The sequence below is a fragment of the Protopterus annectens genome, chromosome 6.part0 (assembly GCF_019279795.1).
Source record: "Protopterus annectens isolate FY-2018-M chromosome 6.part0, PAN1.0, whole genome shotgun sequence".
Lineage (NCBI taxonomy): Eukaryota > Metazoa > Chordata > Ceratodontiformes > Protopteridae > Protopterus > Protopterus annectens.
Genome location: NC_056737.1, coordinates 914,520,464 through 914,536,332, shown reverse-complemented (window position 1 = coordinate 914,536,332; position 15,869 = coordinate 914,520,464). Strand labels below are relative to the sequence as shown.

General features: G+C 39.6%; 1 protein-coding gene across 1 annotated transcript in view; it reads right to left on the bottom strand.

The window, feature by feature from the left end:
- Positions 1-15,869, bottom strand: part of LOC122804603 (cholesterol 24-hydroxylase-like) — a 515,734-nt gene that overhangs the window by 244,571 nt on the left and 255,294 nt on the right. Inside the window, exon 6 of the mRNA XM_044074565.1 lies at positions 14,122-14,260. Within this exon, the coding sequence (XP_043930500.1) occupies positions 14,122-14,260 (139 nt within the window). The remainder of the gene's footprint in view (positions 1-14,121; positions 14,261-15,869) is intronic.

Sequence of the window (15,869 nt, the reverse complement as noted above, 5' to 3'; positions counted from 1 at the left end):
GTCCTTATGTACTTTAGTTAACCCATGTAAATATGAAACCAGTGGTTGTTCAATAAAAAAATACTGAAACATTTCCTTGGAAATGATACCCATCTGCAGTGTTTCCATAAGTGCTCTTTGCACTCTTGATTTCATTGCTTCTATTGCAACCACATCAATTTTCTTATAGGTGTTAGAATCACTCAACATATCCCTGATAGTATCAAAATAGTAGGCCCTATTCATAATAACTATTGACATCCCTTTATCAGCTGGGCAAATAACTATAGTATTATCATTATGTAAATTACTGAGAGCCAATTTTTCATCAATAGATAGATTCACAAACTTATATTTTCTGTTACCAAAAAAATAGTTAATAGACATCTTCTTCACACGATTTGAGAAAATTTTCAAAAGCAGGATTGGTTGCAGGTATAAAAGCACTAGGCTTTTTAAAAAGACAAGTAGCATCACTGAATTCTTGATCTTTAAAAATGACTTTCAAAGACAAATTACGTATAAACAGTCTAAAGTCTAATAAAGATTCAGGTAAATCAGCCATTTGGGCAGGAATGAATGACAAACCTCTGTTCAGTACCTTATATTCAAGGTCCGTAGGTATACGATCCGAAATGTTCCATACTAAGTTGCATTGTTCATGTTCCACATCCTTTTCAGGGTATAATTGCTGTCTTGGAAATGTTGCTTCCTTTTTACCCTATTTCCCTTTGAAGTACTCTCGACCAACTTCACCCTGTGCCTCTTGAAAGGGAGAGGTAGACCGGGAAAAACTTGTTCATTTACCACAGAGCCCGCTTTACTTCTAACAACAGGCTCCAATTCTCGAGCTCTATCTACAGGTTGCTGAACTGGAATGACAAGGGCCTCATCTGCAAGCGGCGTATTATACACCAAATGTGTTGGAGCACTCTGAGTAGAAGGCAAGATTTCCTTCTGATGTTCCATTGTAGGTGTAGCTGTGGTAACAAGACTCTCATTCAACTCATTCACCAAAATTAAAGAACAGGGGTTTGAGAAAGTAATTTTATATAATATTTATACTACATTAGTTAACATAATATATAAAAACTATATCTAGATTTTCAGGTCATTTAGAGTGTTGTAGAATTTTTAACAGTTTTTATGTATTTTGTTTATACATGTTTTTTTTATGAAGGATGTTTTTCACTGTGGTTGCCTTTTTAAATAGCTCTCTTCCTAAGCACATTTACTACTGTTTTACATATCACATGACTAATTATTTTTAATTGATGGAGTATTTAAACCTGTGGGTTTTTGGTCTTTTTGTAATCTGAAGAAGCAATTGTTTGAATTGTGAAAGCGCTCATATTTTTCATTAAACTTTTTGACTACATTGGATCTGGAATTTCGTTTTTTATCAGCCGTGGAACTGCACTTTTCTTGTTTTTTACATGTTGACTGGTTTTGTGCAGTTAACCATTGTCAGGTATTTATATTTTCTTGATCAATATATATATGTATATATATATATATATATATATATATATATATATATATATATATATAAATACATATATCTGAATATATATATATATATATATATATATATATATATATATATATATATATATATATATATATATATATATATATATATATATATTACTTTTTTGAAGGGTAGGTCATACCTGCTCGATCAACCTGGTCAACTTCTTGGCATCAGTCACCTGAGCTGTGGATGAAGGCAAGGTGGCACATACAGCCTACCTTGATCTGGCCAAAGCCTTTGATAACATTCCCCACTCAGAAATCATGCAAAAACTCACTAAGCTAGGTATCAACCCCTATATCACTAGGTGGGTTGCAAACTGGGTCACAGATAGGACTCAGTGTGGAAATAACTGACTCCCAGTCAGACTGCTGAGCAGTCATAAGTGGAGTCCCACAGGGATCTGTCCTGGGTCCTCTCATGTTTGGTATCAACTTCTCTGAAGGCCATGCTAACATGAAGGGGCTCTGGCTGACAAAGTTTGCTGACTGTATGGTATACACATCAAATGGTATAAGCCACACAACAGATGATCCTCAAACTGTTGCCTGCATTGGAATTAGAACTCCTGCCTAACTAGGTATTCCTATTATAGTGCTTTGCAGTTATCAGATGCACCACAGAGCTTATACATTTCCATTTCTTCCAAAGGTACTTCTAAGGTGGATGACATCAACAGGACTACCAAATTGGAGTGAGAGGAAGTGTAAAGGGTTGTACACAGGTCAAAAATGATGTAATCCACACACTACATGATTCTCACAGAAACACACACATCCAAACAGTTGCCAGTAGGGTGATTAGAACTCCTACCGATTGTGTTATTGTTACTATGGTGCTACACAGTTATCAGACGTGCCACAGAGCTGATACATTTCCACCTAGTACAAAGGTACTTCTAAGGTGGATGACATTAACAGGACTAGTAGATTGGGGTGAGGGGAAGTGTGAAGGGTAGTACACAAGTCAAAAATGGTATAAGCCAGACAGTACATGATTCATACACACACACAATTGCCAGTATTAGGATTAGAACTCCTGCTTATCTAGCTATGTCTATTATAGTGTTATGCAGATAACACATGCGCTACAGAGCTTACTGAACTTTTACATGGCCAAAGCTGCTTATAACTGCACAGCTGAAGTAAGGTATTACAGGTGCAGACAGTCTGCCTTCTGTTCCACTCTTACATAATGCTAGTTTTTTCTGTCTTGCACTTCATCTAGCATTATGGCTTGGCGCGTCACCAGGTTATTGTATCAAGAAGTGTGGCACACCTGGGAGCCGTCAGCAGTACTTGTTCATCACAGATATAGCCCCAGTACTTACTAGTTATGTCCACCCTTCCTGGCATGTTTGAAGGGCAGTTTTCTGTGCTTTTACCCATTAACATGGTGCACTTGTCCATTCTGATGCACTGTTGCAACTGCCTCATGTACACAGACAACCCTCCCCTCTAAACTCCAAACACTCAGACCTGTGAGAGTTACCCATATATCACCCAATGTGGACATATGCACTCTCCAGCAAAGACCGGACTAGCAGATCAAGAGGTTAAGATCAACACCTGCACCACACCATATGGAACACTTAGCTCACCATGACACCCACTTTGACAGCCATGATATACAGTGAAATACCACACACCCACCTTCCAAGAGGCACTCAATGGACATTTACCCAAACAGCACAGACCAGCAAGACAGACACCCACTCAGACACTGTGACATGGCACATGCCAAGGGACACATATTTAACCTACACAGTGTGCCCCTCAACCTAAGCTCCTAAGGGTAACCACCTTGCACAATACAGTGATCATGGGTGACTCAGTACTGAGGCACACACATATCCCACGCACTAAATTGAATATGGAGCAGGTAACAACCAAATATCTATCACATGCCAGCATCCAACACATGACACAACAACTACGGTTATCACTCTGTATCCATGTAGGTGTGAATGACTTGGGACACATCTCCCTGGACTACATGACAAGAGACATGGTTGAACTCTCTGATTATGTGGTCCAGGCAGGTGTGACAGTAGCCCTGAGCAGTGTACCGCCATCACCCAGAACGATGCTGTGGTACTATCAATAGATGATTAACTGCAACATTGGCTTACATGTTTTGTTTCATTCTCAGGGGATCCAGTACCCCTCTGCTTGAGATGACACGATTGACAGAACCCAATGACTTGCCAGAAATGTCCTACATCTGTCAGCACTGGGTTTCCAGGTATTGGCTAAGTGTTTTGCCACCCCTATGATGCCTTATTAGGCAGTGTTCCTAATGTTATTACCACCATAACAGCTACACATGTACACAATCTAAGGGCCATGCTGCTCAACAGTAGACATCTAACTGTCAGGATGCAGTCACTCAAAGCACTCGGAGTGGAGGACACATGTCTGCTTTAATGGAGAGGTGGTTCACAGCAGCAGACAGCAGACCTGCAGTATCAGGCTATGACGCATTCCACAGCTGTCATCCCCAAACATGGGCCACACCACACCTCCACAGGTGGTGTTGTCTCCATATCCATTATGTCTAAGAACTCCTCCAGACTAGTATCCCAGCATAATGCATTTGAGATACTTCTGGTACAACTGCCTTGGGGTAATAGTGCAATCCAGACCATAGCCTGCTATGGGTCTACATCTATGTCTCTAGACTTTCAATGCACATTCCTCAACACCCTGCCATCTGTGATGGTCCAACGCAAAACTGACATAGTATGAGCCTTCAACTACCCCTCCATCACCTGGGGAAAGTAGCTAAGCGCCAGTACAGTGTCTGGGTTATGCACATGCCCCATGTGCATGTTGTTTGAAGTGTGAAAGTGTGCTTGAAGTCTCTGGGGCATACTGTGTGGACAGATTGGTATCTTCAGAAGTAGTATTCCTGACCTCATTTGGTGACACATAGCTGTGTAACTGATTGTACCTACATAGACAGTATGATACAGGGATTCATTGGAATTATTGGATTCTGTCCATACAGGGCATGTGTATAAGGCATAGTATTCCCTTTGTGAGGTATGTTTGCAGACTCTACAGTTGTTGCAGGCGTCCAGTGGTGAACATGGCAAAAGGTCCACTGTACACATTAATTGGGCCACTGAGGGGATGGAACTGGGTGCCATGTCATTTTACTTGCTGGATAACACACACTCAGTCAGGAGATGTAACACATCAAAGTACTTTCTGATGTCAGTGGCACTGTTGTGGTCAACAGGCAGCTGACTGTCAACCTGTATTCCCCATTCTGCTGATCCATTGTGTTCCCAAAGGTCATGGCGGCACATCTCTTGGCATTGAGGTAATGTCCAGGGTTCTGACAACAGTCATAAGTGTCAAGTAGCCTTTGGGCATGATGCCAGCATTACATGGATTGGGAATGCTACCACCCACCTTACTGCTGTATGCAAACATTTGTCAGACAGGGTGCCTTTGTGTTCTCCTGCACCTCAGAAGGGTAGATCCCAAACATGAGAGGACAAGGGTCAATACCTGTGTGACACCAGTCATGTCTGGTCATCGGTTTGACATGGAGTCCACTGCAATCCCATTGTGGGTACTATCTGTGAGGCAATTTGCAGGAGAACTACTGATATGGTGGCTGCTGCCTAGCCAAGTGTGTTTGTGTATGATTCCTGGGTGAAGAGTGGTCTCTGAGCATTAGAAGGGTTGCCTATATTGTTAACTAATCCATACTGTCACATAGTCCTTGCACATGACACTACACATTTAGGGCTGTGGATTGTCTACACCAACCTCTTATGGTGTTTGACAACTGTTGGCCTTATAATGTGGACATTGGGACATATACTAGGTCATCAATATAATAATTTAGCAAAACCCACATATTAATGGATCCTATTAATACACAATCACACCAACACCCCTACCTAGCTATGCATTATTATTACAGTGTTCATAGGTTCAGGGGTTCATAGGTAGGTACTAGGCTATTGGCCCAATGGCCTATGTAAGCCTAGCCAACAAGGTTCCCTGGCTTATGCCACCCAAGAAAGTTATTTTCCGGAGACACTGTTGAGCAGAGACACAGAAGTGATCCCTGGGGTGTATTTTCTATTTCCCATCCACTCATTAAGATTTTTCTTGAAGAGTGCTAATGAAGAACTTTGCTTGACATAGATGGGTAGCCTGTTCCAGAGTATGGAAAGTCTCTGGGACAGGAATCTATCCCTCCAGCATATCCTGTTTATTGTAGTGATATGGTTTAGGTCCCTAGAGTGTGTAGCTCGGAGGGATTTGGATTTCTTTAGGTGTAGCATGTCCAACAGCTCTGGGTTTGACATAGCTTTATATGTTAGACAGAGATCACCTCGGAGTAGGCGATATGCTACGGAGTAAAGCTGGAGTTTTTTGAGGCGGTCAGTGTAGGGCATTTGCTTGAGGTCAGTAATCTTCTTTGTGAGGTACTTCTGTGGCCTTTCCAGCTGATGCAGATGTCTTGTGAGGTACATTCCAAAAGGGGCATTGTACTCTATAATGGGTCTAATGAGTGTCGAGTAGAGGGGAACAATGACCTCTTTTTTCCTGGATGAGAACCCTTTTATGATGAGGTGTGCCACGCAGAAGGACTTCCTGACTACTGTGCCAATGTGACTATCAAAGGAAAGACTACTGTCCACCTGGGTCCCAGGATCTCTTATCACACATTTGGTGTTAAGTAGATTGCTGCCTATGTGGTAGTTCATGGGTACAGAGTTTTTACCAAAGGGGATGACACTGCACTTTTTGTCATTGAACTTGAGACCATTGCTCAGCGAGACCCTTCTGTAAGATGTCCACATCATTTGGGGACTTGACTATGGTTCCTAGTTTGCAGTCATCTGTGAACTTCATTAGCTAGAGGCCTTCTGTGTTAGCCTGTACTTCAGAGAAGTAGCTACCAAATAGGAGAGGTCCCAGGATGGAACCCTGTGGTACTCCACTTGTCACTGCTTTGAGGTCAGATTTGGAGTCTTCAACTTTTACAGTGTGGGTTCTGTCAGTGAGCCAGTTGGCAACCCATCTTGTGACATAGGTATTTATAACTAGTTTAGTGAGTTTAGCTATAATTCCAGAATGGGGGATGGTGTTGAAAGCCTTGGCGAGGTCAAGATAGGCTGTGTGAACCACCTTACCCTCATCTATTGCTTTGGTGACTGCCTCAAAGAAGTTGATCAGGTTCAGGAGGCATGATCTACCTTTCATAAAACCGAACTGGGTGGGATCCAGAGTTTGGAGGTTACCAATGTCTTTGTTTATGAGTTCCATGATGATATGTTATATGGCCTTGCAGACCAGGCTCGTCAGGCTAACAGGTTGATAGTTCCCAGGATCAGTGGTGGCTCCCCCTTTGTGGAGTGGGATAACTGTTGCTGTGCACCATTCAGTGGGCACAAAGCCTGATGTGAGGCTATGCATTTATCACACATACCACAGAATTTGTTATGCATTTATCACACATGCCACGGAACTTATAAGGCAGATGTTTTCCGAAGGTACTTCTAAGGTGAGGAACATCACCAACCCTTGTAAATACTGGCATTGGGTGATTTAGTGGGTGACAGATTTCATAAAACATTTTACCCTACACACACACACATTTACATTTGCCGGGAGTGAGGTTTAAACCTCTAGTTAACTATGTTTTCAGACTTTTATGTTACGCATTTACCACACGCACCACTGACCTTACATGGTTTAGGGTTGATAACAGGTACTTCTAAGGTGAATGATATCTGCAGGACTGCTAAAGTCAGGCACTGAGAAGAGTACTGGGTGTTAACGGGGTCAAAATCTTTAAGGTAGATATACATATATGAAGATATATGTACATGCACACAAACTTGCTAGGAATGACATTCAAACTTCTACCTATGTAGCTATTGCTACTACATTGTTCCACATTTATCAAATGTGCCACAGAGCTGGTAGGCAGAACGGTGTCCAAACATATCTCTAGGGTGAGTGACATCAGCAGCAGTGCTAAAGGAGGGGTAAGGGAAGTGTAGTGAGTGTGAATGGCCTCAAAATAAGGTCTCTGCAAAGACACTCACTCTCTCACACAAACACACACATTTCCACAGTTGCCAGGACTGGGCTTTGAACTCCTTCCTAACTAGTTTGCAACACTATAGCATTACACAGTTATGGCAAGCACCACAGAGCTTATATGTTGTAGAGCTGTCCAAACGTATCTTTGAAGGTGAGTGACATCAGCAGCATTGCTAAAGGAGGGGTAAGGGAAGTGTAGTGAGTGTGAATGGCCATAAAATCAAGTCTCTACAAAGACACACACACACTCTCTCACACAGAGACACACATTTTCATAGTTGCCAGGACTGGGATTACAACTCCTACCTAACTAGTTTGCTACACTATGGCATTATGCAGTTATCACAAGCACCATGGAGCTTACAGGGCTGCAAGTTGCCCAAAGGGTTATTTCAGGGTGACTGACTTCAGCAGGAGTGCTAAAGTAGGGCAATGGGAAATGTAATGAGTGTGAATGGCCTCAACCACATTCATCTAGAAACACACACAACTCTACATTTGACAGGACTGAGATTACAACTACTACATGAATACTTATTTGTACTGTAGTGTTACACAGTTATCACGAGCACCACTGAGACTATAGAGCTGAGGGCTAACCAAAGGAATTTCTACAGTGAATGACATCAGCAGCACATCATGTGCTATAGGCCAATGGGATGTGTACTGGGTGGGAAAGGCCTCATAATGGGATTCTCTCTGTCACTGCCTGTCTCTCTCTCTTGTCCCCACATCTCTGTGTGTGTATGTTTGACATATTATATTATGTTGGTCTTAGATATGTATGAGTATTCCTATCCAGTGTGTGTGTGTGTGTGTGTGTGTGTGTGTGTGTGTGTGTGTGTGTGTGTGTGTGTGTGAAGTATCAGTGTTGTACAATTTGGTTTGTGCACAGACATCTGTGAATAATGGATATCTATAGTCCACTGTGTTGTCAGACATGGGCTTCATTTCTCTAAGTGTAGGAGCATGCCCAGTATGACCTTCTATATTGAGTGTGTGCATCCATTCCAGGGAGGGTTGGACTCTAGTTCAGGGTTTTGTGTGCTACAGCTACTCGTAGAAACCTGTTTCTCCAGGATATCTGTAGATAGGTTGCCAATATGGAGACACAATGGGCGTAACATACGGGGAATACTGTAACTATTGCCATCTGTGCTGCTTGTGTAACATGGTTGGTTGTAACAAAGATTTCCTGACATATGTATTGTTTTACACTGTGATGTATTATGTCATCAACTACTGACAGTTATCATTCTTTGCTCACAGTAGGTTGGCAAGAAATCTCTGCTTCACCTGGTTCATTTGTCCAAACTCTAACCCTATCCCGGTCCTAACCATACACAATCAATTATAAAAGCACCCTTCCCTAACAGTATCACTATTTAGACAAATTTGGACTGTTAGGGTTAGATCTAATGGCTTGGGAAAGAAAACTATTTGGTTACATTTTTCAGTCTTTTACGTTTTGGAATTTTTGTTGTTTATGTTCATTTGTTTTTGAAATGCCAGCATTAATTCATCATCTTTCACTGCTTGCATACCTCAGTACTTTTTCTGATATAAAATGGGGCCTTAGGCAAGGGAATGGATTCACCACCCCCCGCAGCAAACCTCACCCATAGCCATTCTACTGTCCCATGATTTGACCATCTCTCCCTAGTTACTATAAGCACTGTTCAAACTTGTCAGTGTGCATACTATTTTGTTCTTTACTTCTACAATCATTACAGATATTTGGATTTAATTTAAAACTTATTTCAAAATTTCTAGCACAAACACTGATAGCCATTTGCTAAACAATACAATGCAGTCTCACAATGGAAACAGATTTTAGCATGAGCAGCAGTAAACATCTCTACTCTTGAAACCCACATTCATAGAAAATGCATTGGGGTCAATGGTGAATTAAGTGCATCTTTGGGCTGTTTTCAGTCCATGGGCACCCTTGATCATGCATAAATGCATGTGTTTTTTACTTCATCTTTCTGATTGTATTAAATTATATACCTTGTTTACTATAGCACCGTATGTTAGGGTGTGTTTTAAATTTGTAGTTTTTAACATATTTCCAGTAAGCAAAATATATGAAACAATAATGTCAAAACCACCAATTTCAGAATATTTCAACCATAAAAGACTACTCAAACTCCAGTAATTATAATCCACCAATATCAGTCAATATGTACAATCTCCACAGAAGTAAAATCATTTGAATAATTCCACATTAAATGGAACTGTAACTAATGAAGAGTTACTTGTTGACAAACAACTTTGCATTTCAGTGCTTCATTTACAAATTCAGTGCCTGCTGCCCTTGAAGAATAAGTTGCTTGTGTTACGTAAAAAAAAATGGTGCATGTTAGCAATCAATCTACCTGGAGTGGAAAGAAAACCCACAGCCTTCAGCACCAAATGCAAGTATGCTACCTGTTGCACCACTTACACTTAAAAACACAACCATAAAACTCTATGAATGACATTGTCAGATGGTAATCCTCATTTACAAAAATAAATAAACAAACAAACAAACAAACAAAAAGAAATAAAATTAAAGGAGAACTGGCAGTCGGGTGTGGAGATCTAAGGCACTTGCTTGACAATAATTATGATCAGGGTATAACTCTGAGCCAAGACTCTTAACTAGACAGTGCCCACAACTGGGGCATTACACACACACACACACACACACACACACACACACACACACACACACACACACACATATGCACTCATGTGTGCACACATACACACACACGTACACACATGCACACACACAAACACATATGCCAAGGGGATACTCACAGCTCCAATCTGAACTTGGCTGCTGCTCTGTTGTCATGGCTCCAAATATCCATTATCACACAGATGTAATACTTAATTTTCCCAAGGTTTTCTGTGGCTTGTATTATAGAATGCCATCCTGTGCTCTCTTGTATGTGTTCCTAATACTGGAACACCTAATTCTGGTGCTGTGTGGTGATGGAGGTCAGAGTTTTCCTTTTTTATTTACAGGAATTTTTTTAGGGAAGACACGGCCCTCCCCAGCCAACATTGGCCCCTCTGTCCAAGAAATGCCCTAGACAACTGCCTAGGTTGCCTAGTGCTGCATCCAGCTCTAACTGTAGGTTTAGGGAATGAGTTTTGTTATGAGTGACAAAATTTACAAGTAAAGAAATGAGTAATCCAGCTATATACTACAAGATATTCACTTATCACACAAATTACATTCACACATATGCCATGTATCAGTTGTTCTAGATTTTTAGTTTGGATTCTCATTTCCTATTCCTTTAAAAGAAATGCTATTATGGGATAATTTGCCTATTAAATATGACATCATGTAGTCTATGACATAATGTAGTCTGTGACATAATGTAGTCTATGATGTAATGTATTCTATGACGTAATGTAGTCTATGACATAATGTAGTCTGTGACATAATGTAGTCTATGACATAATGTAGTCTATGTATGTTTTTATGAATTGGTATCTTGTGGATTATTATCTACTGTAGTTTTGCAGTAAATGTTAATCTTTATTTATTTATTTATTTATTTACTGAACTTTTGTGCTATCAGTATGTCAACATCTGCTAGAATTATGGTTTAGTTATGTTATGTATTTAGTTTATTATTATTAAAGTATATTTTAGTTTTGGTCTGTTTTGCTATTAAAGCCTTTTTCTCATTTGTTTTTTATAGTTGAGATTTTTTTATTTTATTAGCTTTTTATTTTAGCTGTGTTTAATTTCATTTTTGGGGGTTTGATTTATGAAGCTATGGTTGTTTTTGGGAATCAAATATGTATTTTTTTGTCTAGGTAGCATATATTTTTGTGACTTTTGTTGAGTTATATTAACTAACAGTTTACATAGAAGGGATAATAAATGTCTGCTGACTCACAAAATGGAAATACCACTAGATTTGTAAAGTGGTGACAAAAATATCTGTCTGTCAGATAAACATTTTTGTCTCATCTAATTATTAATGTCTATTTTTAGAAATAAGTATGTGGTAAATTTGAGAATAAGCCCTTATGGTGGGACTCCAGTATCATCAAACTCTTATAATAAAAGAATAAACTTCTCACACTAAAGAATAAGTTCAAATCACTCCCCTATAAAGTGACCATAAAGTGGTCTTCAGAGAGATCAAGCATAAGATCAAAGTTGCAAAGCCAAGTATGAAACAAATAATTCCCACTCCTCCAAAGATAGTCATTAATCTTTCTTTAACTGCATTAGGAATCTCAGAAATAAAACCCAGTATTGCACAGGTCTCATTTCAAGCTGCATAGCCTTCTCCAGTTCAGATCCTGTTGCTAACATTGTTAACATACTTGTGAACAAATTTAATTCCAATTTCTTCCCATTCCCCCTACATTCCTTTACATACTCACACTCCAAAGCCACCCCCCACCTCCTTATATAAATACTTTAAACAGGTCATAAATAATTTCTCTGCAAAACCAAAAGCACTAGCTCAATGGGTGATGATAACATACCAGCTTGTCTCTTAGTCAGTACTAAACACTCCCTTACACATTCCTTCTAAACCTGTTCAAACTTACCTGGTCCCATGGCACTGAGGGATGACACCAGACTACAGCCAAGAAAGTCTGTATTCAGTTAGTGGCATTGCTGCCTCAGGGACCACATGAGGGATGAGCTTGCATGGTGGATGCCAGCTTACTCATCATCAGGAGGAGGATTGACATTGCTGACTCCTAATGATGGCTGTGTTGGCTCTTGATGCATTAGTCAAGGGGCCTACCTGGTGAGTCAGAAAAGAGTGTGTTGGAGCATGCTAGCCTCCTCCCTCATCCAGATAGTCATTGTGAGTGTGCAAGCAGCCTAGGAGTATGCCACTCCAAGACACCAGCTAGCAGACTTCCTCCATATCACCTGAGTCTCACTGCCACTGGAACTGATCGGTCAATAGTGCTTCCCAAGCAGGAAGGAATAGGCTGTAGTGTTCCTACTTAGCCTGGGAATGCATGATTCCCAAAACTAGAGAATAAATTGGCCAACAACATGCAAGTAACAGGACCGTTGGGCAGGGTCCTTCTGAGCTTGGGGCAGAAGTTAAAAAATATTCAGTCTTAGCTTCTCTACTCGGTACATACTCAAAGTTTTGAGAACAACCATTGTGGTATCTCTACACACAGATGGTCCTACAAGTGACCACGGGAACTATAAACTAATCAGTCTTAACAGTATTATTTGCAAATTCCTCATTGTATTATAAAGAAATCCATAAATAATGAGACTGGTGATCTGCAGTCCCTTTGCCTAAAATCAATGTGGCTTTGTAAAAAAGATACACAGTGTACTGAATCTGGTGGACTTCTTTAAGTGGTGACTGAAGTACTGGATAATGGACGAACAGTGCATACTGCCTATCTGAATCTGGATACGGTCTTTCACACCATGCTAAACTTTGGTATTAATGAAAATCGCACCCACTTAAATATTAATCCTTATGTAATCTACTGAATAGCAAATTATCACACAGACAGAATGCACACTTTGAGATGGCACACTTTCCTCTAAAAGACTTATCACTAGTGATATCTTCCAGGGTTCAACTCTGGGTCCCATCTTCTTTGGCATTTGCTTCTGTGATACCCAAGCTGACATCAAGAGTCTGTGGCTAAGTTTGCTGATGACTGCAAACCTGGTGTATTAATTAAGTGTCCAGCTGGTACCATGGACTCAAGTTCAATGTTAAAAAATGTAGTATAGTAACCAACTGATTGTGAAACATTGATATATAATTTCAACTCTATACTTATTCTTCATTATATTCATCTTTGCTAAGAGGTAAAGTACCTATTTTCAGGAGTTAGCCAAGACAGCTGGTCTGTTCAGGTGACTTATTTACAATCAGCAGTATAAGATGCAACTAAAGGTTACTAGAATTAAACCAAGGTCTACAAAATGCAACTTATTTAGGGTTTATTGGCTTAAACCGTAATGCCGTTTTGGTTATTATTGGTAGAGCACATTATGACCAACTGCAGGCATAGCCTAGGTTAAACAAAAATGTAGCAATAACTGACAACAGAGGGATACAAATGAATACAAATTAGTCACAAAAAAAAAAACAGAAACACGGTGTTGAAACTTTACACCATGTTGACCTGCACATTTTGTAAGCAGAAAATAGTGAGTTAGTTTCTGACTGTTCTTTTCTTTGTGTTTGTATGTATTCACTAGCAACTGTGACTTGATATGAACAAAAAATTCAATCTTTACATGAAAATAATGCACAATTAATTCTGCTGTGCAACTTGGAATTCTGTCTATGAACATGGCACAGATCATAATGCTCTGGATTGCCAGTCTGCCAACTGATACTGTATGGCTATACAGTGGCACTGTTAGAAATTGTAGAAACATTAACTATGAAGTGTGATGCAAATCATATCCAGTGCAGTGCTAATTTAAATGTTGACCTTACCGATTTGTACAGCCCAGCAAATTAATGTGCATTCATTTCACATAGTTATGCTCATTAAATTTATCACCTTTGTAATTACATCCAGAGTTACTCGGCTGAACATGTTATGCAAACTAACTTCTGTTTTGCCATCTGATTTTTCTTCCAGCTTCTCCATCAGGTGTTCAGCTACATCATTAAATGTTCCCATTAGGCTAATCAGGTACCTGTGAAGGAAAAGGATGTGCTAGCATCACTGATGTGCAAAATCAAAGAAATAGTAACCAGAACTTGCACTTGCAGTTGCTGCTAAAATGGAAAATGTTCCTCTCTTCTCTTGCACTAACCATTTTCAATAAGACTGTAAGCAGACTGCTGTTTTATCTGTTTTGCTCCCTTTATATAGGCATATGTATTTTCAAAATGCTTTTACCCATTCATCTGACATTTTAAGGAACTGTTCTGAGATGAATACTTATAAACACCATTAGGTTATCCCCATCCCCTTGACACAGAATGATGAATCCTTGAGTGTGTTCCCAGTGACTCATGTTCATATAGTGGCATACATAATGGACAAGATGATACAGGGAAGTGGTCACTGCCAGGTCACCCATCTTAGTGAGGGAGGTGGATCAGGTCACTTAGGTGACATTTAGTAAGAGCATGTGGTGTTGCATCCACAGAGCATGTCCTTGCAGAGCACATTCTATCAAACAGTGTGCAGCATTGAGCAACCCAGGAAGTAGTGTATGTGTGTGTGTTTGTGTAGGCATGCACATCTTCCCATGGCTGATAATACTGCAGACCTCTAGGAAACAGCTGAGGAAAGTGATATAGGGGTAGATCACCCCACAGAACCCATTAGCTTGTCCACACCCCGTCACCTGACTAACAACTGGAGGAAGGAGTAGAACAATTGGGATTCTCTGTCAGGAATGACTGGACCATACTATTATTACTTAGTTTGTGGCTGACTCTCACCTCTATAAAATAAAGGGGCTAATTGATTAGTGGTAATGTGTCAGCAGACAGGGTTCTGTGGAGAATGGGGGCACCATTAGCTTGTGCTCCAAACTTCAATGGCAAACAGCAACAAAATCTTTAGTGTTAATAAAAAATCAAACTTTATGCCCCAACATATAAACAGAATAACAATTTCATTTTTATATGGAAACAAATATTATTTTAATATAAAATTATTTAATATAATTTTAAGCCTAAAGTCATAACATAATTTATGTCTTTGATTATTTTTATACCTGTCCTTACACTCTTATTTTAAATTGAATATTTTGCAGATGTTGCATGTTTTGCAAGAGTTGCAGTATGTCAATTCCCAGTGGACATTCTAACCTGAATACCCTACCTATGAATGTCAATGTCTCCATCTTGTTTGCTGTAACATTTAAAAAGACAGAAAATATCATTTTTATGATAGTTTTAATTTATATTTGATACCAACTCACTAATGATATTATTTGAAACCGAGTTTATCAGACTGAAAAATGCCAAATGTACATGTTTACTGAAATTTAATTGGCAAAAAAGGCAAATATGCAGTCATGAAGGCTTTATCATGTTTCTTAGCAGTATAACATACTATTTCTGAATTTAATTTAAAGTTTTCAGTAACTTTTTTTGGAAAAATAAGTAATGGCTGTCTACTCAGATTGGATTCTGCTTGTGATTTCAAACATAAAGATGATTCAACAGTTTTAACATTGTGCAATGTGTACTGTATATATGTCTAACTTTGGATGGGAGATTGCAAGCATAAATCCAGAGAAAGAAAATTTCCCTTCTCAGGAGAATTACATATGATGTTTACTTCTG